The following is a 24007-nucleotide window of genomic DNA, read 5'->3' as shown; positions in this document are numbered from 1 at the left end:
GGGGGGTCGGGCTCTCAGCTCTGGAACTTTTCTGCTATGTAACTTTGGGAACCCCCCTTACCCTCCCCCAGCCTCAGTTTCTCTCTTTTGTCCAAGGGAATGACATCGCGCACCTCATGCGGTTGCTGTGAGGACGAAGGGGGCAGCCTAACACACTGCATGTACTTGCGCGTTCCTTGTCAATAGAGGACGAGTGATACTAGAGGCAGAAACATGCCTGCCCCCCTATGCCTTTCCACGGGGATGTGAGAGCAGCTCCCTGCTATTCTAACAGGCTTCCCAAAAGGGGTGGAACTTGGGAAGAGACCCTGCCTCCTTCCCTTCCTCCAGCTCAGACCCTCCTGATTATTGGTCCCTTGGGGACTGCCTGGAGACCCCAGGAAAGAATGGGTGTGAGTGACCCTAGGCAGGCTTACCTCCATGCCACAGGCTCCCGTGCTCTAGCGATCCCGGCTCACCCAGAAAGTCTGGAGAGGCTGATGGGAGCCCCTGGGGCTAGGAATGTGTATAGCCCCTCACAGCCTCTAGCCTGCATTGAACCTTCCTTTCAATTTAGGGAGCAGAGTCAGGCTGGGAGCCCTATGAAACCGAAGATCCCTTTGTCCCAAGATACCAGGCGAAGAACTGGAAAGCTCAGAGTCTTCCAGTCCTGGGGCAAGTCTGGAGCAGTCTGGGGCAGTCTGCAGGCCTGGGGCAAGAAGCAGGGGACCAGCCCCCTCCTGCTGAAGCTGAGCTTCTGACTCAGCTAGAACAGGCGTCCTGGGGGGGCACTTGATAAAGCCTGGAATGTAGTTAGAGGGACCCACAGCACACACAGGGTCACACACACACAGACGCGTGTGTATGGTTGTACACGTGATTCTCATACTCACTCCTTCCACATGCCCCCTTCACACAGACAGGCTTGCTTCTTGTGAGAGAGAGCCTCTCCCTGAAGCAGCACGCGCGTGCGCGCACACACACACGTGCTCTTATCTCCATCTGCCTAAACCTAAGGCTGTGAGAAAGGACGAGGGGGGCTCCGCAGGGACTTCTGTAAAGCTGGGCTGCCTAACAGCACATTTGAGACCCCTCAGCCTCTTCCGCCTCCCCAGTCTTCATCAGAGAGAGGCCTGCGTCAGAGAGAATAGGATAACTCACTTCTCAGACCGGCCTTGATAAGACTCCTCTCCCAGAGGCACAGAGAGGTGCCCTAAGGCTGTTTGGGGGAGGAAGGGCCTTGGAAACACCAACCACGTGGCCCTGTCCTGCGGCGCTAGGACGGGAGCTCACCGCAGCAGGGATAATTTGAAAGATCCTGGAAGACGGTTTCAGGGTAGAGATGGGGGTGGGGCAGGTTTTCCTGTTCCCATGGCAGCCTATCTCATTGCTATAGCAACACATCCGCCTTCATTCAGTGGAGTCCTGGTTTCTCTAATGGGTGGAACACTGGGGCATTTCACGGGATGCCGGGGGCCCCATAATCCTTCTGGGAAAGAACATTTCCATCCCAGACCCAGCAGGGTAGGAGTAGGTGCGGGCTGCCTAATAGGGCTGGGTTTTCCTGTGGGCGGAGGGGTGGATTTCCTCAGTTTCCCTACTGACCAGCCTCTACTACTTACTGGCAACCAAAGCTGCAGCTCTCCTGGAGGGAGAGTCCCTCCAAGAACATCCCCACAAGGCAGACTGACCTTCCTGATATCCGGCCCGGTTGGCTCAGATGGAGTCTCAGGGCTGACTGTAAAGCGGGGGAGCCAGGTGCTGGTGTTGGGAGCCTGATGAGGCTCGCTGGTCAGGGGCTGTGTGCCTTCAGGGAGTTATGTATCTTTCAGATCCTCAGGGTTCTCACCTGTGAAAATGGGGCTACCACATGCCCAGCCCCCTGGGTGAATCCAAGAGTGCAGAAAAGAGATACACGTAAAGAACTAGACCCCCTCCGGGGCTTTCCCTGGAGGGGAGGGGCATGGACCGCCCGGCCACTGCTGACACCCCTTTGCATGCGGAGTGGGGCATCAGGGCCTCGGGTCCGAGCGCCCCAGCGGCGGTCTGACTGGGGCTGCGGTGATCTTTAAACTCCAGCGGACAGGACAGTGGTTGGCATCGTCTTCCAGATCAAGCTGTCCCGCTGGCTGTATACAGACGCTGTCTCCCCCAGGCTTAGATCAGTGCTGCTCAGAGTGAGCGCCAAGGCTCATGGCCCTCTACAAAGTGTTCTAACCTGTGGGCAATGAGAGAAGCCTAGGCACGAAGAAGACAGCTTCAGAAATTTTAACAGAAACTCAATATTGGGGGTGCCTGGGTGGCTCAGTGGGTTAGGGCCTCTGCCTTCGGCTCAGGTCATGATCCCAGGGTCCTGGGATCGAGCCCCGCATCGGGCTCTTTGCTCGGCAGGGAGCCTGCTTCCTCCTCTCTCTCTCTCTCACTCTCTCTCTCTCTCTCTCTGTCTACTTGCAATCTCTCTCTGTCAAATAAATAAATTAAAAAAAAAAAAAGAAACCCAATATTGCTGAAAGACCGAAACATCATCCAGTTTGGGTTTCTCTTCAGTTATTTTAAAATTTTTTCAGTTTTTTAGTGACTCTCTGTGTGTATTTGTAAGTATCGATCTGCCCCAGACTGGGAAAAAAAAAACAATCTGGTCCTTCCAGTCTCTAGTTCGAAAAGCACTGTTATCTGTGCTTGATAACGCGAAAAGCTGTCTTACAATCAGCGAAAGATCCAAGTGAGGAGAGAAGAAAAACAATCTCATCTGCGCTGCCCGCAGAAATTAGCCACAAATCACTCGGTGTGTGGGGAAACAAATCACTCGGGGTGTCGCAGCTTTCCCTTTATTACTTCCGGACGGAAACTCCAGTCCCCTTCCCGCTACCCTCCCCTCCCACCAACCCCGCAAGCTCGGTTCCCTAGTCCGGGTTTGAAGTTCATGCCCCACCCCCCCCACCTGCACCTCGCGCTCAGCCACGCCAGGCGTCCCCACCCAGCTTCGTGGGGGGCGCAGTCTGCCGCTTGCCGTAGCGCAGGCCGAAGGAGTTCCAGTTGTAGGCAGACAGGTCCTTTTCCCGCTGCACCAGCACCGCGCCCCGGGGGGCGGGGATCAGGCGGCTGCGGGGGGCGCACAGGCCTGGCCGCTGGGGCCCCGCGGGGCTCTCGGGACGCGGGCACAGCGAAGCCCCCCGCGGGCTGGACTGAGCCCCGGCTGCCTTCCTTTCCGCGCACCGCTGGCTCTGCTCCCACGGGGCCAGGAGGGCCTGGGGTCCGAGCCGCTGGCCTAGGACAGAGCCACAGAGAGAGGCTGCGGTGAGGCCAGGGCCCGGGAGAGAGGGCTTTGGAACACCGGCTCACGTCCCTAACTTGTGCTTGCCTTTCTTTCCTTGACCTCTAGGAAGCCCAGAGCGCAAGGCGGAGGCAGGACCGTCTTAGCTCGGATGGCTCCTCTCTCTTTATACACAGCTTCGGTTTCAAAGGCTTTCCACGATGATCTTAAACATCTTTTATATTAAATTATTTCCTTTTTGGAAGCAAACGCGGTAGAGCTTGGAAATAAGCCTGCCGTATTTGCTGGACACTCCGCTTTGCCGCTCTTGGCTCCCTGCCGGGCCCTCCCTCCTGTCTGTGCATCGCATTGGGCTCCTGCACCGCGGGAGCTCCTGGGGCGGTGGGAGCCATCCATGTTCATTCAGCTCTTTCTCTGAGTGCTTGAAACAGTGACGTGCCTGCAGTAGGGGCTCAGATGCTTATTAAATATATAAAAGTGAATGAACCGCTTGTAGTTACAGAAACGAGAGCAGAACTAGGACCACTGTGCCCTAGAGCCCTCCCCAATTACTCTGACCCCTGCTAAGCTCCCAGAGGACTCCGTGAAGAAAAGGAAATGATCTGGGTCACCTTGACCTGCTCACCTCCCCCGCTGTGGGTATAATCTCTCCCCTTCACGCTGAGGGCTAACAAGGCTAATTTGGAACCCACTTCACATGCAAAAGGCTTGTTAAGTTCACTCTAATTTTTGGCAGGAAAATAGAGCCGCTAGCTCCTAGTAGACAAGAACCCCAGCCAATAGTGGCACGAGATTAGTGGAAATGAGGCTTGGTGTGTGAGTGGGTGTGTGTTGGGGGGGGGGGTCGTTGGCTTTGGGCCCTGCTCCTCAATGCCTTGGCATACTCTGGAGAAGAGGAGTGTGGGCGTGGTTCAGAGTTAATGCTCGTCTTTCTAGAACGCCCCTCCTGCCTTGCTTAGGGCCTGGATGGTTTCCTTCCCAGCTAAGCCCATCAGCCCTGCGGTAGGATTACTGCTCAGGCTATTCTGTTTCTGGCCTCACCTAAAGCCATTTGCCCGAAAGAGCCAACAGGTCAACGTCCCTGGGGCTGTGGGAGGATTATTCTGTGGGGGAGCCTCGCTCAGCCAGAAAGAATACCTGATCCCGGAGAAAAGACACTGTTTGGCCAAGGACCGCCTCCTCCCCCTCACAGGGCCATACCCTCTTTGCTCTGGGCTATCTTCCGGGCTGGATGGTATCCCGTGTGTAGAGGGTACGCTCCGAGTTCCATAGTAGAACTGCGGGCCGGAGAGGCTAAGCCCGGTGCTAGTTTGCCCAGGAAACTGACCCCTAGGCGGTGTTAAACCCACAACTTCTGTCTCGGGGACTGGCTTGTACCCCTCAGAGACACACTCCTGGCAGCTCCTGCACCTGCTGGGATGCTGCGGCATTTGGTTGACTTTGGGGAGGCTTCTTTATCTTCGGGCCTCAGTTTCTCCAGCTAATCAGTTGCACATGGACTCATAAGGTTGGACAGGTAGTAAGGATCTGTCCTTTTGTTTAAGTCTTTATTTTTTTTCCCCCAATTCCCCCACAAAGGGCCCGAGATCACTGATGAAAGAAACTTGGCTAGTAAATTCCTCCCCAATGGATCTGCTCAGACAGGTGGCTGGTGTAGAGCAGAGCACACAGTGGGAAAAGACCATGAAGGAGCTCAGTGGTTAACAAGCACCTGAACCTAGGGGGGGCCCACAGATGCCCAGAGAGAGCAGTAAGCCATCCCTTATTTGCAAGATTAATGGGGTCCCCAAATACATTGCATGGGTTAGTCTTAGGTTCCCATTAAATGCGGTGTGAAACTCATATCAATAGATGATAGAAAATAGAGAGAAAATAGAGAGCCTCACTCTCCTTTTGCAACAACTCCTCGCTTTCCTCCCAGACAATGCGTACCTGTCGGCCCAGGGTTCTCCACGGGTGCCTCCTTTTCAAATGTTTCCCTGAAGACAGTAGCACAGAGGAAAAGCACCAGCTGCCAAGAGACCAGTGAGTTCATCATGGTGAGGAGGCCCAGGTCCTGTCAGTGTCCTGAGGCTGAGACAGAGGGGGAGGGGACTAAGCCAGGTGCATGGTTTTGTGGGCTGGGTTGAGGACAGAGCCCAACGTGAAGCGAAGAGGAGAGCCCGAGAGTGAGGGGCAGTGTGTAGGGGTGAGGAGGGAGGGATGAAGTCAAGCCAGGCAAGGAGCTCCACTGAGTGTAGCGCACTGAGGTCCAGACATTTTCTGGAGCCTGGGAGCTCTGTGCAGGGCTCTGGATACATCCTGGACTTCCTGTGCCCAACTTTCCTGTGAGATTGCTCCTTCCAGAACCTGGCCCAGCTCCCTCCTGCTGCAAGAGACTCCATTCCTTTCATTTTTCAAGAAAAAAAGAAGAAAGAGGAAATCATCTTGTTCTCCCTCCTTCACATAAGCCTTGAGGACTGTCACTAAATTGTCTTATTGTCCATAATACAAAGAAGAGAAAAAAAACTTTCCCTGATTCGCCGGGTCAATTGTCTCCTTATTCTATTCTTCATGGGCTCCAAGATGATAGGAATTGAACTGACCTCGTGATTTTGGCCGCTGAGATGGGAGCAGCGAACCCAGCCCTCACTAGGTCCCTTTTGCCTTCCCTCTCAGGCCCAGCCCCCAACCCCAGTCCTTCCAGCTCTTAGGTTGAGTTGCCTGTGAAAAAGTCATCCGGCACTCTGAGATTGTCCAGCAAACATGAGTAAAGAAAAACTGATGGGGAGGCAGGCCCAAAGGCTGGACAAAAAGGGTCTTGACCAGAGCATCTGTGGTCTGGTGGGGGGGGGCAGTGGGAGGGGCAGGACTATCACTGGTGCCCCAGGGCTGCTAATGGTTTGCCCAGCCCTGTCCATACTTTTGTTCTTGCCCCACGCCCCATTCCTCTCCAGGACCTGGGCACGGGGCAGAGAGGAAGACTGCTGATGTGGGATCAGCTCTGCCCCACTCTCTGTGGGGCGTGAGCAAGTTACTCCCATCTCTGGACCATATTGCTTCTCTGTAAAAAAGAGCATTGCGTCAGACTGGGCACCGACTAACCCCTCAGGTGTTTTTCCTTACAGACTTTGATTCTGGAATGCTCTGAAACCCAGACAAGGCTTTCTCCACGTGCTCTAAAGAGAAGAGGCAGGATCAGATCATTAGAGCAGTGTAAACCCATTTCTTTTATGGCTTCAGGCCGTGCGTGTGCCCAGTCAGGTTAGTGCGGAGATCATTCCTCATCACAGCACCAACTGGGCGCTCTTTTAGGTGCTGGGGGGGCACAGCTGTGCTGAGACACAGGGTTGCTCGTTTCCAGCCCCTCCCCAAGATCTAGCCCAAGAAATTGAGTCCTCTTAGCCAACCATTTCAAAATAACACCAGAAATGATAGGGGGCGTGTGGGTACCCAGGGAGCCGGGGGAGCCCTTGGATCTCATCCCGCAGCGGGGCGGCGGCTTTGCCACAGGGGGCGCTCGGAGCTGAGTTTCTGAAGAAGCTCGGATCGGCGGCTGGAATACAGGATTAAGGAAGGCATTTCCAGCAGGGGGCGCGGGAACTGTCCCACAGGGGCCGGTAGGGCGGGGAGCACCAGAGTTTTGCGGGAAGAAAGACAGTGGTGAGGCTGGAGGAGGGGCACAGGGGGGCTTTATCCCAGAGTAGGCGGAGCCCGAGGGGGGCGTGTGTGTTGCATTTTAGATGAAGCATTCTGGCCACTCTGCAGAAGCAGGGTGGTGAGTGGGGAAGGTGTGAGTGGGGAAGGTGGGGGTGGGCAGGCCGTGTGGTTAGGTTAGTGTTCCTTCTTCCAAGCTCCTCCCACCTGTAGCACCTCCTCCTCCTAGATACCACCACCTGGCCAGGTGAGAATGCACGGAAACACGCGCGCACACACACACACACACACACACACACTCCTCTCAGTTCACTTCCCAGCACAGAAGACTTTAACACACGTGGTAGAGTTGAATTGTTTAGAAAAGAACCATCACCTTTCACGGGCCAGAGAGGCTGACCAGCTGTGGACAATTTTTGTGCGCCCGCAGCAGGCTTTATACCTAGTGGGTAATAGATTCTGGGCGTGGTGGGAAAGCTTTTGAAGTGGGGTGGCTTCCTTCCTGGGGTAACCCCCAGTTCTCAGTATAGGGGGCGAGCACAGTGCCTGGGGGCTTGGGTTCGATTTGTACTCACCATCCATACGTTGGGAGAACTGCTTGGAGGAGTCCTATGGAACTCCCCGAGCCCAGAGGGGTTCCCCAGGTCCCTCCAAATGCTTCTGTGGCCTCTCATCCCAGCCAGAGCTCACTCACTGTCTTTATTCCTTCCACAGTAAGGGATCCCCAAGGTCCTGGTTTCATAAATGTGAGTCAGGGTATTCACGGAGACATCCCAGAATCATCTGGCCAACGTGACCATCGGGAAAGATCAGCACCCCCTTTGCCTGCCTGGGATAGGTTTGTCAGTCTTAGAAGGAAATTCCTGCTCCTCCCTGGGGATCCTCACTGCGGCTGGACAGACCCCTCTCCAAGAACGGATGCCCTCCGCCCCCCACCCCACCCCGTCTACCTACCTCGGCTCTGTCCGATGGGGTCGGAGCTCAGTGGGGTCTCCAGGTGCTACTTGGGAGGGTGAACACCCACAGAGAGGGGAGCTGCGCTCAGCAGTGGCCTGATCACGTCCGTTTTATAAAGCCCCAGGTGACGTCTCCAGGCATTGGCCCACCTCTGCCTCCCCCTCCCCCTCGGACCCCTCAGAGCCCAGCATTCATGCCTCCCACAGCCGGGCTCTCATGACTGAAGTCAGCCTCTTTCTCCCCCTCCAGAAGCCCTCCAAGGCTGGCTTTCTGATTCTCACTGGTCCTTCCATCCTCCTCACTCCCTTCGCCCCAGACCCACTTAGCTGGAGACCCATTCTGCCCCCAAATGACTTGGAAATAGACAATCTGAGGGGGAAGAGAAGGCGGGCTCGTGCCCTCCAGACAAGAGCCACAAGAGCACCCAGTGTGAAGGCAGCGTAACGTTGGGGGCGGAAGGGAGAGAAAGGCACAGTCTGACCTAGGGGACTAAGAAAGCAAAATCAAGTGGCGGCTCTAGAAGCTGGGTGTCTGTGGGATGTGCCCAGGAAACCCAGACAGCTGACCTCCAGGTACAGCCCCTGATGCTGCTTCTCCAGGGACCCCCTGCACATCTCACGGTCACGCTGCTTTGTGATCACCACATACCTTGCTCCGAAGGCAGCCACGGCTTCCCGCTCCCATGCTCGGCATAGACACCCAGGGCCCTCACAGACAGTTACTAAATGTACGCATTGCGAGGCACTCTTGTCTCCTTCCCGGGCCTGCAAGAACACTCTTTACCCTGGGCCGAGGGGCTTCCCAGGACTTAGAATGTCTCCTCCATCAGACTCAGGCTCTCCGAAGGCAGGGGCCATATCGTCACCCTCAGACAGGAAGCTCTCTCAGCACGGAGGCTATCTGGTGGGTGCGCTCTGCCCACATCCGCCTAATTAATGGTTGAGTAGCATTTCCCACCAGCATGCAGGATTAATACCCATCACTTGTCTGATGCCTGCTGCTAACAGGGGTTTACAAACATATTATCTCACTCATTAGGACTGTTAACCACCAGGATAAAAAATGATAGCCTCCGAGAGCAGGCCTGCCCTTCACTCCGAGGAATGCTGCGCATCGGCCTGCCCTGAGTCAGAGACTGGACCCGACAGGCTGGAGACAGTGACTTTGAGTTTCAGACGCACAGCTTGGGGATTTAATCTTTGCTTTCCTCCCATAAATACGGGCCGGACTGTGATACCAGCCCCAGTCCGGTCTCCGTGGGGGGCCCCCTGGATCTCTGCTCCCAACCGCGCCAACAGCTTTGTGAGCTGACTTGGGGATCTGAGGTCCTCCATTCAACTCCTTCCTTCCTTCTGGACTTGGAGAAGTCTGGGTATGAGACAGAAGATGAGCCAGCGCAGGGTGGGGGCGGGCCCCAGTTCCTTTTCAGCCCCCTCAATGAAGGATCCAAGTTCAAGGAGCTCATCTCTGTTGTTCAGACCATTGATCTGGTGCCCTGAAGCCTCCGGAACAGCTGTGGGAGCCAAGAATCATTACTTCAGACAAAGAGCAAGGAGCACACTCCATTTCTATCTTTGTGGAGTGGGCCTTTAGAGCTGGGAACAGAGCCAAGTGCAGATAGGGAGAGGGGGGCCACGGGGATGAGCCAGCTGGCTGTAGGGCCTCCCCGAGCTTCTCAGGGAGCTCCTGTTCTGTCAGAAAATATGCTTTAGAGAAAGGGAGGGGGCAGTGGCTGGGGACCACCGTCCCCCGCCTGTCCCAAGGAGAGAGTAGAATCTGCCACACGCCTCTGCTGTCATTGGCTGTCATGCATCCCCTCCATGCCTGGGGCTGATTTCCCCAGCTCTCCAGAAATCCCTGGCACTTTCTGGCTGCATCACCTAGACTCCCTGAATCTGTTTCTTTGGCTCTAATAAGGAGCTATGAATAGCCACCTTTCTCTCTACCCAGGCCTCAGGCGCAATGCTCCCCGGCCCCTCCCCTCAGCTGCTCCTGTCGGACTGAGTCGGTGTGGGGACCGAAAGGGATGCTGAGGCTGGCCAACCTGGGGAAAGGGGCTTGAGGGGAGATGGGGAAGGGTCTGCCACGCAGAAACAGCAGTCTCATCTGGGACCCCCACTCCACCCCAAACCACGTGCACTAATTATCCACTTACCGCACTCAGAAAGGGGATGTTGGAGGCATTGCCCAGGAAGCCAAAGACGACAGGGAAAAAGCCCCTAGGAACAGAGGGTGGGGAGGGGGTCAATGACGGCCTTGGGGACCAGGGGAGAGGGTGTCCAGGCTGAGGTCCACCCAGAGGCTCCAGCTTTGGTTCCCAAGAAAGTGGGCCCCTGGGCTCTGGGAGCAGGCTTGGATCTGCACCTCTGGTTTTGGGGAAACAACCACATGGAGAGGTTAAGAATAAAGGGCCTGGAGTCAGGCTCCTTGGGTTCAAATCTTGGCTCTGCCACTTCCTGGTGCCGTATAAACTTAGGCAAATTCCTTAACTTCTCTGAATCTCAGTTTCCAGCTGTAAACGGCATATATAAGAATAGCATCTATGTCATAGGGCCATATATGAAGAAATGTTGGGGGAGCTTTCGTCTATAGGACTGTGACTGTCTTCGCCTCCCTGGACTGGGTGTGTACCTCCTGCTATGGGTCTCCTGCGCTCCAGGCACAGGCGGCTGCTGGAGGCAGCGCTCGCATGGGCTGTCCCCCTCGTCCTGGCACGCCCGTGCGTGGAGCCACCCTTTGTTCTCAGCACCCCCACTCTTCTCGGACATGCCTGGCAAGGCTTGGCTGGGCACACATATGGGATCCTTCAATGGATTTGGAGGCACTGAGATTGGCATGCGGAGGGAGCCCTGCATGTGTGGAGAGGTGAGGGGGTTAGAAATTTGAATTCTGGCTACCTCCTTTCCTTGGGCTTCATTTCCCTGAGCTTCCCCGGCATCACCGACATCCCAGATAGCTCCCATTTTGGTTTTCTCCCCTCCAGCAGTGCCGTTGACAGGGGACCCTGTCAAGCTTTACTGTTGGTTACGGACTCAACTAGGTTGCGAGTTCCCTGGGAAGCTTCTCCTGGTTTAGCCCCACAGCCCCACACCCAGCTATGGATTTGGCACACAGTAGGTACTTTGAAGGGCAGAGTGTGTGTGAGAAAATTTAGGTTTTTGAAACCACTTTATAAGATATCTAAGAGGTCTGGGGCATTCAGGCTCATCAAGGTGTTTTCAAGGGTGCAGTGAGCAAACAGAAGTCCATATGAGAACCTGGGGTCCTGACCCCGGCTCCTTCCCATGATTCCATAAGCCATGCTTCTTCCAGTCCCCGTCATCCGGGTCCCCGGAGACACTGGGGGTCTTCCCTACCTCGCTCCTCCTTCCTCAGCATCCTTTCCTTCCTTCTCCTTAAACACCTTCCAGTCCCCTCGTAAAGCCTGCCTGTCCTCAGGGCCTGTCCCGGGTCTTGCTTCCTCCAGGACACCTTCCTTGGCCCAGGCAGTGGGCCTTCTGATTCACTTGTCAGCAGGCCAGGCTGAGGGGTGTGGGGCCAGCTGCCAGGCCCAGCCGGGGTCAGTCCAGAAACCCTGCACACTATCTGTGAGACCTTGGGCAGGAGGCGGCCTCTCTGAGCTGGCTTCCTTATCTGCAGAGAACAGGCCTACAGCGGGTCGCAGGGACGTCAAAGTGCAATGATGATTGTGAGTGCACTTGGGGCATATGAAGGGCTGTGGAGATGCTAGTTCACTGCTTTTCCTCCCTGCTGGGTTGTTGAACTTGAAGGCAGGCCCTGCGTCTCCTCCTTGGGGGCAGGCACAGTGCCAGGCATGTGGCAGGTGCTCAATGTTTGCGGATGGGGGGGGTGCGCGATCCCTCCAATCTGGAGTAGGATGTCTTGGAAAGTGTCTGCCTGATGCCCCTCCTGCCTTTTCAGTTCTTCCATGACTCCCACCTGCAGGCTAAAGTCCCAGCTTCTGCACACCCTGCCGGTCACGCTGCCCAGACCTGGTGAGGGGTGATCTCAGCTACTCAGAGGCCCTAGTGGGCTCCTCCAGGGGAAGGAGACCCGCACTCACTTGAAGAGGCTAAGGAATCCATAGGTCTCCAGGACCATGCCCAGGAGGGGCCAGCGCAGCAGAACAATGACCACACCTCCTAGGAAGAAGCTGGTCCCTTTGAGCTTGTGCCTCTGGAAGAAGAAGGAAAATGTCTTCCTCAAGCCGATGATGAACAAGAGGCCGGTCAGGAAGAGCAGCTGCGGGGGAGGGAGGGAGAGAAGCATGAGAGCAAACCACCAATCCCCCCCAGGAGTCAGGGGTCAGGCCAGGCGCCCCACATCAGACATGGGGCAGGACTTGCTAACTCTTCAAGGAGGGACCCTTCAGAGAGGGTGACCCCGTGAACTGGCAAACTCTCAGAGCCTTGGGTCATTTCTGCCTGTCGGGAACGGAGCTGCCCGGAGACAGGTGGATGGACAAGGAGGACCTTGGTCTCCGGCTGCTCATCCAATTCAACCCATCTTCCTGGATCCCAAGTGCTTTCTCTTGGACTTCATTTCTCATCACACCTCGAAAGGAAGGCAAGATAGATAGAGTTTCTCCATTCTACGGAGGTGAGCCCTGAGGCGTAGGCAGTCATACTGGGAGTCACACGGAACCACCGGGGCTCCACTGTCTGGCCCACTGTCTTCAGCTTGGCTCCTAATAGATCCCTTAGGAGTGCCTAGGTGTCCTTCAGATTTAACCTTCAGGCTTTCTTCCAGCATGTTCCATGTCCTCTCTCCCCTTCTCCATACCATTTATCTCCCTGTTCATTTGCCTGGAAGTGCATCATCCCACTTCACACCCATTTCCTTTCCAAATTCCTTTTCCTCCCTCTACGGTTGGGTGTGCTTTCTTTCCCCTAGGCACCTTGTTTTATATCCAATGTGCTTATCTCACTACGACTTTATGGCTGCCCCTGCCTTCCTTCCCAGTTACAGATGTGCAGGTTATGTCTCTATCGCTAGACAGGGGGGATCCTGATGGCAGGGACAGTGGCCGATGCGTCTCGGTTGCTGCAGGGCCTCGCCCAGAGCTTGCCACGAGAATCCAGGTCCTAAGATGCTCCATCACGCCTCACTGTGCATCTCCAGGCCCCCTCACCTACCTGGGCTTGATGGTGCTGACCCCTGGATGGGCACGATCTGAATGAACTTGGGGCTGACCTTCCAGGCAAGAGAGACCTCAGGTAGGTTGGTGGGGGAGGTACACAGGCTGGGGAACTCACATTTCCGAAGGCCAGGAGCACCGAATCAAAGTACAGCAGTATCCCAAAGAGGATGAAGAAGACGCCGAAGCCGGTGGTGCCCACACCAATCTCTGCAATGGGCAAGCAGGTTGGGGTGGGATGGGCTTTGGGGGGGTGTTCAGGATGGGGTGCTGGAAGTTTCCCCCATTGCTACTGGACAGTTGTCCTCTGAGGAGTGGGGGTTGGGGTGGTTCCATTTCCACCCAGGGATCTCAGCTTCCGTGCTTGAGGGGAATGACGGGATGGGAAGGGAAGGGAAAGGTATAGATTTACGTTTAGTGCCTGCGCCCTGCTGGTCAGTTCTGTACTCTGGGCATTCTGCCCTCACCATGGCTCTGCGAGGTCACTCGCACTTTCCTCGCCGCTTTCTCTCTTCAGCTTCCCCTGACTTGCAAATGCTGCATGAGCCGGATCATGGTGAGGGTTGGGTCCCTCCTGTCCTGTCCTCCTGCAGCTGGGAGCCACAGATGCTTAGACACAGCTGTCCTGCTCGATTTCTCAACAGGTTTGCCCTCCTAGATAACTTTTCGCACTGTGTGCTTCCTTCTCTGTCCTAACTGTCCTAACTGTCCCCAGCTGTCAGGAGATGACCTCTCACACTGGATTGGAAAAACAAAAGAAATGTGCTCACTTGGGAGTCTACACCCTTTCCAGGACTTGCTGCCCCATTCTGCACCTTCCCTCCCGCTGCTGCACCTCGGGTGCCCACCCCTCCATGCCCCTGGGCTTTCTCTAATGTCAGTCCCACGACTGGGCAGCTCTGCGCCAGGTTGGACCCACACTGAAAGCACCCCACCCTACCCTGTACTGTGTGTTTCTGCTTTATGTCTCAGGGCCATCTCGGAAACTGCAGGAGTTGGGTGATAGCCAGTGAGCCCAAGGGCAGAAGGGCAGGATATTAGGGACCCCCTGTTTGGTCAAGGGCTACATCTCTGATGTTCTGATCATTTCTCCCCCCACGTTGCTTCCCTCAGGAAGAGTTGTAACAATAACAGGATATGAAGTTGCTTTTTTTCTGAAAACTTCTGCATCACGCAAAATTGTTAATTTTTACTTATCTTTGCTACTCTGATAGTCAACAAATGACAATTCATTGTGTTGCTTCATTTTTAAATTGAATTAAACTCTCCCTTTAAATTGTGATAAAATACACATCAAAGTTAGCATCTTAGCCATCTTTAAGTGTACGCCCAGTGGCGTGAAGCGTATTCATGTCATGGAAGCATCACCGTCATCCATCTCCAGGACTCTCGTCTTACAAAACTGAAACTCTGTCCCCATTAAACACTGGCTCCCCATTCTCCCTTCCCCAACCCCTCGCAACCACCACTCTACTTTCTATCATTTTGACTCCTCTAGGAAGCTCATCTGAGAAATGACACAGTGTTTTCATGTGACTGGCTAATTTCACTTAGCGTAGTGGCGTCCAGGTTCATCCAGGCCGTAGCAGGTGTCAGAAGTTCCCCCCTTTTTAAGCTGAATAAAAATTCATCGTATGCTGTGTGCCTGGGAGGATCATTCATTACGCACCTGCCCTCGGCTCGGGGTCATGGTCCCAGGGTCCTGGGATCAGGCCCTGGGTCGGGCTCCCTGTTCAGCAGAAGACCTACGTCTCCGTCTCCCACTCCCTCTGCTTGTGTGCTCACTCTCGCCGTGTCTCTCTCTGTCAAATAAATTAATTAATTAAAAAATTCTTTGTATGTTTATAAAGCATTTCATTTACCTGTTCATCTGTGGGTGGAACTTGGATAGCTTCCACCTTTTGGCTAGAGTAAATAATGCTGCTGTGAACATGAGTGAATGAATCTTTTCAAGATTCCGCCTCCACTTCCTTTGGACACATATCCAGAAGTGGAATTGTTGGATGATATGGGGGGTCCTATTTTTAAGTTTCTGAGGGCCCTCCACACTATTTTCCAGGATAACTGCCCCAGTTACATTCCCACTAGCAGGGCACAAGGGTTCTGATTTCTCCACATCATCACCAAGACTTGTTATTTTCTGGGTTTTTGTTTTTTGGTTTTTTTGATAGCGTACATCTTAATGGGTGTGAGTGGCATCTCACTGTGGTTTTGATTTGCGTTCCCTGATGATGAGCGATGTTGAGCATCTTTTCATGAGCTTGTTGGCCATCTGTATATCTTAAGAGAAATGCCAATTTAAGTCCTTTGCCTATTTTAACGGTCGTTTGGGGTTTTTGTTGCTGTTATTGAGTTGTAGGTATTCTTTATATATTATGGATATTAGTGCCTCGTCAGATACATGATTTGCAAATATTTTCGTCCATCCCATAGGTTGCCTTTTCACTGTGTTGATCATGTCCTCCGATGCAGGGAAGTTTTCGATTTTGATATATTCCAATTAACTACTTCTTCCTTAGTTGCCTATATTTTTGGTATCCAATCCAAGAAATCATTGTCAATTTCAGTGCTGTGAAGCTTTTCTCCTAAGTATTCTTTAAGCGCTTCATAGTTTTAGCTCTTGCTTTGAGTTAAGATAAATTTTGAGTTTATTTTTGCAGACGGTGTAAAGTACACGTTCAACTTCATTCTTTTGCACGTGGATATCCAGTTCGCCCAGCATCATTTGTTGAAGAGACTGCCATTTCCCCACCGAATGGTCGTGGCACCCTTGTTGAAACTCATTTGACCATCTTTGCGTGAGTCTATTTCTGGGCTTTCTATTCTACCCACTTGGTCTATGTGTCTGTCTCTATGCTAGTCCCACACTGTTCTGATCACTGTAGCTTTGTAATAAGTTTTGAAATCAGAAAGTGTGAAACCTCCAATTTTGTTCTCTTTTAAGATTGTATTCGCTATTTGAGATCACTTGAGGTTCCATATGCATTTTATAATGGATTTTTCTATTTCCACAAAAAATGCCATTGGGATTTTGGCAGAAATCACACTGAATCTGTAGATTGCTTTGGGTAATATTGATATCTTAACAATATGAAATCTTATAATCCATAAACATAGGATGTCTATTTATTTGTGTCTTTTAAAATTTTCTCCAGGAACATTTAGTGGTTTTCAGTAAGTCCTTTGCCTCCTTGGTTAAGTTTGTTTCTAAATATTTTATCCTTTTTGATGGTATTATAAATGGAACTCTGTTGCCTTCTTCAGAAAAAATTACTGATGATATTGTACCACTTCAAGTTTACGTTGTATAGTCTTGCAACTTTATCTATTTCATAGAGCTAGAATGCCTTATTTTCTTTTTATTGTAAATTACACGGTAGATGGGGATATGGCAAGAGTGTCTTTTTAAACTACAACATGTATAACTTTATTAAAAATGGCTTAATTTTTGAGGGGCACCTGGTTGATTCAGTGGGTTAAGCCTCTGCCTTCGGCTCAGGTCATGATCTTAGGGTCATGGGATTGAGCCCCGCATCAGGCTGTCTGCTCAGTGGGGAGCCTGCTTCCCCCCTCTCTCTGCCTGCTTCTCTGCCTACTTGTGATTTCTCTCTCTCTCTGTCAAATAAATAAAATCTTTTTTTTTAAAATGATTTAATTTTTAAGAGTACCTGGCTGGTTCAGTCAGGGGAGTGTGTGACTTTTGACCTTGGGGTTGTGAGTTCAAGCCCCACACTGGGTGTAGAGATTACTAAAAAAATAAACTTTAAAAAACGGCTTAATTTTTAGAAATTGAAGTTGCTTAATTTTTTTAAAGGGAACATACAGGTAATTTTTAAATAGAAAAATTTTACTGGACTCGTTAACTAATATTTTAGAATTGGTCCTCACAATACCTATGAAATTGTTATTATTGCCATGCTTTTAGAGATAGTTGTAAAAAGCTGTTAAAAGTCTGGTTGTTCAGAGGCAGAACTGTAAAAATAAGACAAAAACAAAATCTTTGAGACTTGACTTCCTGGCTAAGTTCTGTTTACAACAGAAGGAAAATGAAACAACCCCATTACCTTCTGGTCATTTTTCATTGTCTATTTCTGTAAGACCCTAGGAGGTTTAGGATCAGTGTTAGTATTGAAATAAGGCCAAAGGACTTCTTTAAAAGAATCATTAAAAATGTAGAGATAAGATTAGGGGTGCCTGGCTCGCTCAGTCAGTAGAGCATGTGACTCTTGATCTCAGGGTCATGAGTTTGAGTCCCATGTTGGGTGCAGAGATTACTTAAAAATAAATAAATAAATAAATAAATAAATAAGATTTAACATTCAGGTTACAGACCAATACCTCACTTAACTCATAGTACAGAAAAATGCCAGTCTCACTGGGTCTCCTTTTGGCCGAGCTGGATTTTGTTAGGACCCAAAGTCCCCTCCTCTCTCTCAACACATTTCCAGCTGCCCAGAATCCATCTTCTACTAATGGCTGATTCCTCTTGTTTCTGACAAACCTCTGTGATCTAAACAGAATGGTTTCCTATGTCTACTTCCCAGGAACACCTGCTTGAGTTACATCTCTTAGAGCCCAGAACACTGAGCAGAGGATATTGCCTCTTTGGGTCAGCACAAAGGTTGCCTTGTCTTTCATGCTGCATGGGGTTTTTTGGGGGGTGAGGTGTTTTTGGTTTTTTGAAATTTTGTCCTCAGAGACAATAAATTGAAGATCTAGGAGCACAACTCCTTTGTCATGATAATTTTATAGAGACTAGGGTCTTGTGGAGGAAGACCACAACCCTGCTTCTTGCATCTGAATGGCAAAGGCATTTTAAGTTTTTGTGCCTGTTTTAAAAGTCTCTGTGATCAGCTTACACCTGCCATAAAAGTACGTCATTGGTTTCAATTCCGATGATGCGCACTTCACCTCTATCTCCTTTGGTAGATGTTTTTGTGTGGGAACACAACGTGAATGTCTTTCTGGGGTTTCATTTCGTTTTGCTCAAACGTCCCTATGTCCCTTCTGTAAACCCTTCAGAAGAACCTCTTGCTCATTTTGGAGAGAAAGCCAAAGTTTCTCAAGTTTCCCCCCCATGGATTCTTGTCTCCTCTATTCTACTTTCTCGGGCAACGGTGATTTACTGGCCGGCATAATTATTACTTTGCCAGCCGCCCCACGCCTCTTCAAGGGCTGGTGCAATTCCAGAATCTTCCTGTGATGGGGGCAGCCTACGACTTCCAGTGTCCCCTGCGCTGTGGACACAACAGCTCCCAGAAAAGGGTCACAAACCGTGTTTCTCATACGCAAGCCGTAGACCTTCCTTTGCCTCTCGCTTCCAGTAGCTTCGTGATTTCAGTCGTGACCAACCAGGGCAGGGATTGCTCCTGAAGTTCTCCTCTGGGCAGCAAGCATGGCAGAGAGGGCAGGGACAGAAATGTCTGCGGCCAAGGACCCTGGGAGCCAGACAGGTGGGGCAGCGCTCCCCCTGCTGGAGATCAGCCAGAGCTGGTGTGTCTTCCATCACTAGATTAGGGTGGCATCTGCTGGGACACCCCCACCCCCACCACGACAGTTACTCTCCAGCCCCTCCCCCACCCCTGCCAGGGTGCCGGCCTCACCCTGCCTGGCAGACAAGATGAACAACAGTGATTAGCAGGGATGACCGCTAATGCTAGCGAGCGCACTGTGCCAGGCACAGTCTAAGCACTTTGTATATATTAACTCATTTAATTTTCAAAACTGCCTGTGAAGTAGGTTATGTAGGAAACCCTCCCGCACTGTTAGTCCCATTTCACAAACAGAAATGGAAACACTGAGAGGTTAAGTCCTTGCCCGGGTCTACACAGCCAGGAGCTGGCAGAACCAGGGTTTGAACCCAATCGTCTGGCTCTAGAAAAGGTGCTTTTAGGGGCGCCTGGGTGGCTCAGTCGGTGAAGCGTTTGCCTTGGGCTCAGGTCATGGTCCCAGGGTCCTAGGATAGAGCCCATACTCCCTACTTAGCAGGGAGCCTGCTTCTCCTTCTGCCTCTGCGTGCCGCTCCCCCAGCTTGTGCTCTTTCTCTGTCAAATAAATAAAATCTTTAAAAAAAAAAAATAGTGCCTTTAACCAACCCAGTCCCGTCCACTTCCACTCCCAGGCCTGTCCACAGGAGTTCCTTGCTTTGGCCACAACGGCGTCCATGTTCCCGGATCCAATGGGTGGATGTTGGCGCTTATCTGTCAGCAGCTGGCCACTCCCTTCTTCCAGTATCTTCTCTTGGCTTCTGTGACACCATACCCTTGATTTTCATCCTGCTGTTCTGACCGCACCAGCCCAGCCTCCTTCGCTGGCTCCTGCTTCTTTCTTTTCCTCTTGGGGTTTGCGTTGCCCAGGGCTTCAGCCCAAGCTTGCTTCTCTTCTTCTATTTCACACGCATTCCCGTGTCTTTAAATACCACTCTGTGCTGACAATGTCGATATTTATCTTCTAGCCCGTGCCTGTCTTTGAGCTGCCAAGCTTGTACCCAGCTGCTGAATTGGCATCTCTGCTCACTTGGTTTTCGTTCTCCGAGGCATCTTGAACTCAACAGGTCCAAACTGAGTTATTGGGCTTCCTTTCTTCACCCTGCGCCCTTCCCGGTTTTCCCCAAGTGAATACAAATGTCGCCCCCCTCAGCCATCCGTGAGTCTTACTCCCTGCTCTTGCCATCCGCTGTGCAACCCACAGCTAAGTTTTATTGCTGCTTCTTGCCTAAGGGATCTTGAAAGTGGTGCATTTCTCTCCATGCTTACAGCTTAATTCCAAGCCACCATCATCTCTTTCCTGGATTCTTACAGCATTCTCTAGTTAGTCCTTGACTATAGTCCTTCCCTGCACAGTAGTCAAGGGTCTTGGAAAGCATACAACCGATCCTGTTAGTGCACTGCTGAGGATTCTTCATGGCTTCCCACTGGACTTCCACTCAAAGCATCCTCCCAGCCACACCTTGGCTTACAGACCCTTCCTGATGGGCTCCCACCTTGCTTGCTTGGTCATCTTCCTCTCTTGTCACCATCCCCCTTACCTACCATACTCTAACCACATCTCCCTTCCTTCCTTCTTTCCTTCCTTCCTTCCTCCCCTCCTTCCTTCCCTTCCCTTCATCACTGTTTCTAAGATGAGCCTTCCTGCCTCAGGGCCTTTGCATATGCAGTTTCCGCCCATGTGTTATCTGCCTAGGGCATACTCATCCTTGAGGTCTTAAGGTTCCTTAGAGAAACCTGGTCCTCTCACCATTACCTGACCTTAGTCAGGTTTCCTCATCTCTCCCTTTCATAGGACTTAGCACCCTTTGGCTTAATAACATGCTGGCTGTCCCCAGACTCAGGACACAGCTCTCTTCTCTATTGTTATTCTCAGAGTCAGCAGTCCTCAACTGGAGGGATGGGCAGGGCTGATTTTGTTCCCTGAGGGCCCTTTGGCAATATCTGCAGATATTTTCCATTGACATACTGGCATCTAGGACTGACCCCCACAACAAAGAATTATCCTGCCCCAAAACGTCAGGAGTAGGGAGGCTGTGAAAAGCGCCCCCGGTCATCTCATGGACTCTCATGGTTTGAAATACCACCTATACGCTGGCAGTTCCCAAGTTTGTCTAATTCAGGCCTTGACCTTGAACTCAAGACTCACATACCTGACTACCTACTTGACATCTCACCTTCATGTCTACTAGCATATCAAACTCAACATGCCTAAACCCCAACTCAGCCCTTCTATTTGCTCAGGCTAAAAATACTGGCAGGATTCTTGACTTCTTTCTCTCACACCCACATCCATCAGCAAAATCTTCCAGTAATTTTCTCAGAGCTGATCCAGCCTCGAGCGTGTCCACCACCTCACTGTCACTGTGCCGGTGTTCGCCACCATCTCTCCCCTCAGAACTGGTCTCCCTGTTGCTGACCTCACACCTCTACAGCCTATTTTTAACCTGGTACCCAGTGTGATCTTTTTAAAAAGGCACATAGCTCACACACTTCTCTGCACAAAACCTTCCAGTCCTTTCCCATCTGGTGGCGATAAAACCAAAGTTCTTACACAGCCTCAGCTTTCAGTGACCTCCTAGACCTAGACTCCTACCACTCTCCCCTTTCCTGGCTTTGCTGCAGCCATACCACACTCTAAGTATGCTAATGCCTCAGGGCCTTTGCACTGGCTGTTCCCTCTCCTGGGACAGTTTCGCCTCCAGATCGCTGCACAGCTTTGCCTCCTTGCTTCATGTAGGTCTCTGTATAAAAGGTAGCTTCTCAGTGAAGCCTTTCCTAACCACTCTGTAACACAACAACCCCTCCTACCTCACTCTCCCTAGCCTCCTTACCCTGTTTCATTATTGTCCGGAGGACCCATCCCCATCTGACCGACTGCCTGCTGATTTCTTTATCTGTTAATTACCTGTTTCCCCACTCCAGCATGTACGCAGGAACATGTCCGTTCCGTTTCAGTATATTGTTGTATATTCTATGCCTGACACAATGCTCGGCACATAGTGGAGACAAATTTGTTCAGTGAATGAATAGTTTCACCAGTTCACAGAGGAGACCCTGGGCTCAGAGGCTTTAAGTCACAGTTCTCCCTGCCCTGCCAGGCCTGTGGGCCACCTCCCTGCCATCTCCCCGCAGAGGAAGGGGGAGGATGAGGATCTTTAGGAGTGAGGGTACAGTAATTTGGGGACAGGAGTGGAGTTTAGTTTCTGAAAAGAAGGGACCCAAGGTGGGGTCACTGGCTGGCTCAGTTCGTGGAGTGTGCAACTCTTGATCTTGGGTGGTGAGTTCAAGCCCCATGTTTGAGGTAGAGTTTACTTAAAATTTTTTAAAAAAGAAGAAGAAGGAGAAGGAGAAGGGAAAGAAGGAAGATGGAAGAAGAGCCCCAAGGTCACAAGGGACCCCGAGAGTTTGTGGGGGAAAATGTCCTCATAGGCGGGGGCCTCCTGAGTCCACATTTGCAGCATCCCAGGTCCCAGAACGGTGATGGGGAAGGGACCAGCGTGGTGGTGAACTTGCTCCTTTCCCCAGGCACCAGCATCTGGCTACCTGGGGGTCCTGAGCAGCCCCTGTTCACCGGAAGGCAGGGGAGCCACACCCGGTCCTAGCTCAGCTGCCTGCACAGAATGCCAGCACAGCAGCTTCCAGCCACTGGCTCCAGAGGTCGCCTCACAGGCTCCCCAGCGAGAGATCCCTGCTGGGAGGGGCGGTGTCTCCGCAGGGGGCCCCCCTTCCGCCCCCCCCCAGCCTGGAACCTCCCTTCCAGCCCAGCCCCCTCCATGGCACCGGCCCCTCCACTCACTCTGCCACTCGGTGATGGAGATCATGCCGCTGGCTGCCTGGGGGGCCTTCCAGGTCGAAGCTGCCAAGGGGTGAGGAGCAGAGAGGACCAGACGCGGGCATGGTCCAGGGAAGCTGACCCTTGGTAAATTGTGAAATGAGCCTCTGGTGAATGATTAACTCCCTCCTCTCTCCAAACCCCACCTCTCCCCACTCCTGACCCAAACGGCTGCTTAAAGTTGTAGGCTCCCTTCTCGGGGGTTGTCCCAGAGGGCACTGGCTCCTGACACTCGCTCTGCCTACCTGGAGGAGGCGAGGCCTCCAGCCCCTCCAGTGGCCCCCCCAACTCCTGCGCCCTGAGGTCAAGTTCAGCTGCTTCCAAGGCCTCCGCAAAACTCAGACCATATAGGGGACTGGGATCTCGGGATACCCAGGTTCCTTACCTGGTTTGATGGGGGGAGGTGGCTGTGTGGGAAGAATCGGAATCCGCGTTTCTCTTGGAAAAGTACTCAATTCATCCTGCCAGTGAAGTCCGCTTGCTTTGCGCTAGTACCCATGCTAGACACTAGGGGGCGGCAAGCCATGGAGTAAAACTTGTTGCTGGCCATCTCTGGGAGAGCCGAATTGGGTTACATCAAGGGCAAAAGCGCCCCAGGGGAGCCCTAGAAGCAAAGGGCTTCGACCTCCTTTTCCCCAGCGGTGTCCAGCTTTGGACAGTGAGGTTGAGCTAGGGAGGATGAAAGATGAATTTGGGCTTGGGATCTATTTCTGATAGAACCAGAAGCCTGGTTCTAGTTCACCTACCAGCTGTATAGACACGGGTGCATGCTTTCCTCCCTCTATAGGCCTGCAAAAAGACGGGTAGATAGTTCCTAACGTCCTTTCTGCCAATGTAGAGCCCTGGCTCCCAACGCTGTAAGCCAGCATCCCCTTTCTAATGTCCCCTCTATCCTGAAAAGGAGTTTATAGATGAGATGACCAATCTACACACGTCATTTTTAAAAACACTAATTATAATAAGGAAAAAAAGAATTAATAATAGAGCACAATGTCGATAAAGAAATGCTTAGGCAAGGCTTACCCAGAAGACATAAATGAAACAGGCAGATTGCTTGCACCTGCTTATAATAAATGTACTTACATGTACGAGAAGTAGAAAGCCAGAGTCCTTATATACAAAATAAAACCCACCCCACCCCACCCCACCCCACCCCGAGAAAGTGACCACCGCAGGAAATTAACTGTTAGGTAAGTAATAACAGACCAGATGTACTTGCATATAAAAAGAGGGAAATAGCCTTAACTGAAGGAGGGATAACACAGCAAGGCGAAGCGGAGACAATCAAGAGGCGTGCTGCGATGCAGATGAACGGGTTCTTCTGTGTGTATTGTTAAAATAGCTCCCCCCGCCGCCTGCTGCCCGAGGAGGGTAGCACGGTCATGCCACAGACATAGGGATCTCGGTCTTGAACTGCCCTTGTGTGTTGAGGTGAAACGGTGGCTGTGGGCCTTGCAGATCGTGTATTTCCTAATGACAAGGGGGAATGGAGGGTGGATTGGACAGAGAAACGTGATACAAGCCCCTGAGGGCAAGTGCCTGTAGGGTGGGGGTGGGGTGAGTGGGGAGGCGCCCTGGGTCCTTGGTGGAGAAGGTAGAGAAATAACACGCCAGTCCCAAAACATTTGCACGCACAATCCTTACAACACAGGCGTTTGTCCTTGGGCTGCAAAAACTTTACAAATATGAAGAATGGCGATCCT

At 52.1% G+C, this 24007-nt stretch overlaps 2 protein-coding genes across 3 annotated transcripts; both read right to left on the bottom strand.

Annotated features, from left to right (window-relative positions):
• Positions 1–2800: 2800 nt before the first annotated feature.
• On the bottom strand, positions 2801–8869 carry KISS1 (KiSS-1 metastasis suppressor). Its single transcript, XM_045983113.1, has 2 exons — positions 5186–8869; positions 2801–3247 (listed from the first exon to the last, which is right to left on the bottom strand). Exons 1-2 carry the CDS (start codon positions 5289–5291, stop codon positions 2934–2936), a joined length of 420 nt encoding a protein of 139 aa, XP_045839069.1. The 5' UTR covers positions 5292–8869; the 3' UTR covers positions 2801–2933.
• A 146-nt stretch (positions 8870–9015) lies between these two features.
• GOLT1A (golgi transport 1A) lies at positions 9016–22387 on the bottom strand. 2 transcript variants are annotated; one of them, XM_045983114.1, is made up of 5 exons: positions 22269–22387; positions 13102–13193; positions 11910–12088; positions 10002–10065; positions 9016–9359 (listed from the first exon to the last, which is right to left on the bottom strand). In XM_045983114.1, the coding sequence occupies exons 1-5, from the start codon at positions 22291–22293 to the stop codon at positions 9321–9323; spliced, it is 399 nt and encodes a 132-aa protein (XP_045839070.1). In that variant the 5' UTR covers positions 22294–22387; the 3' UTR covers positions 9016–9320. The 2 variants fall into 2 exon arrangements, with proteins under 2 accessions (XP_045839070.1, XP_045839071.1); XM_045983115.1 differs by having other exon boundaries at positions 11910–12022.
• Positions 22388–24007: the final 1620 nt, after the last annotated feature.

This window comes from Meles meles, chromosome 17 (genome assembly GCF_922984935.1).
Source record: "Meles meles chromosome 17, mMelMel3.1 paternal haplotype, whole genome shotgun sequence".
Taxonomy (NCBI): domain Eukaryota; kingdom Metazoa; phylum Chordata; class Mammalia; order Carnivora; family Mustelidae; genus Meles; species Meles meles.
Note: the sequence above shows the minus strand (reverse complement) of the source record. Positions and strands in the feature narration are given on the sequence as shown.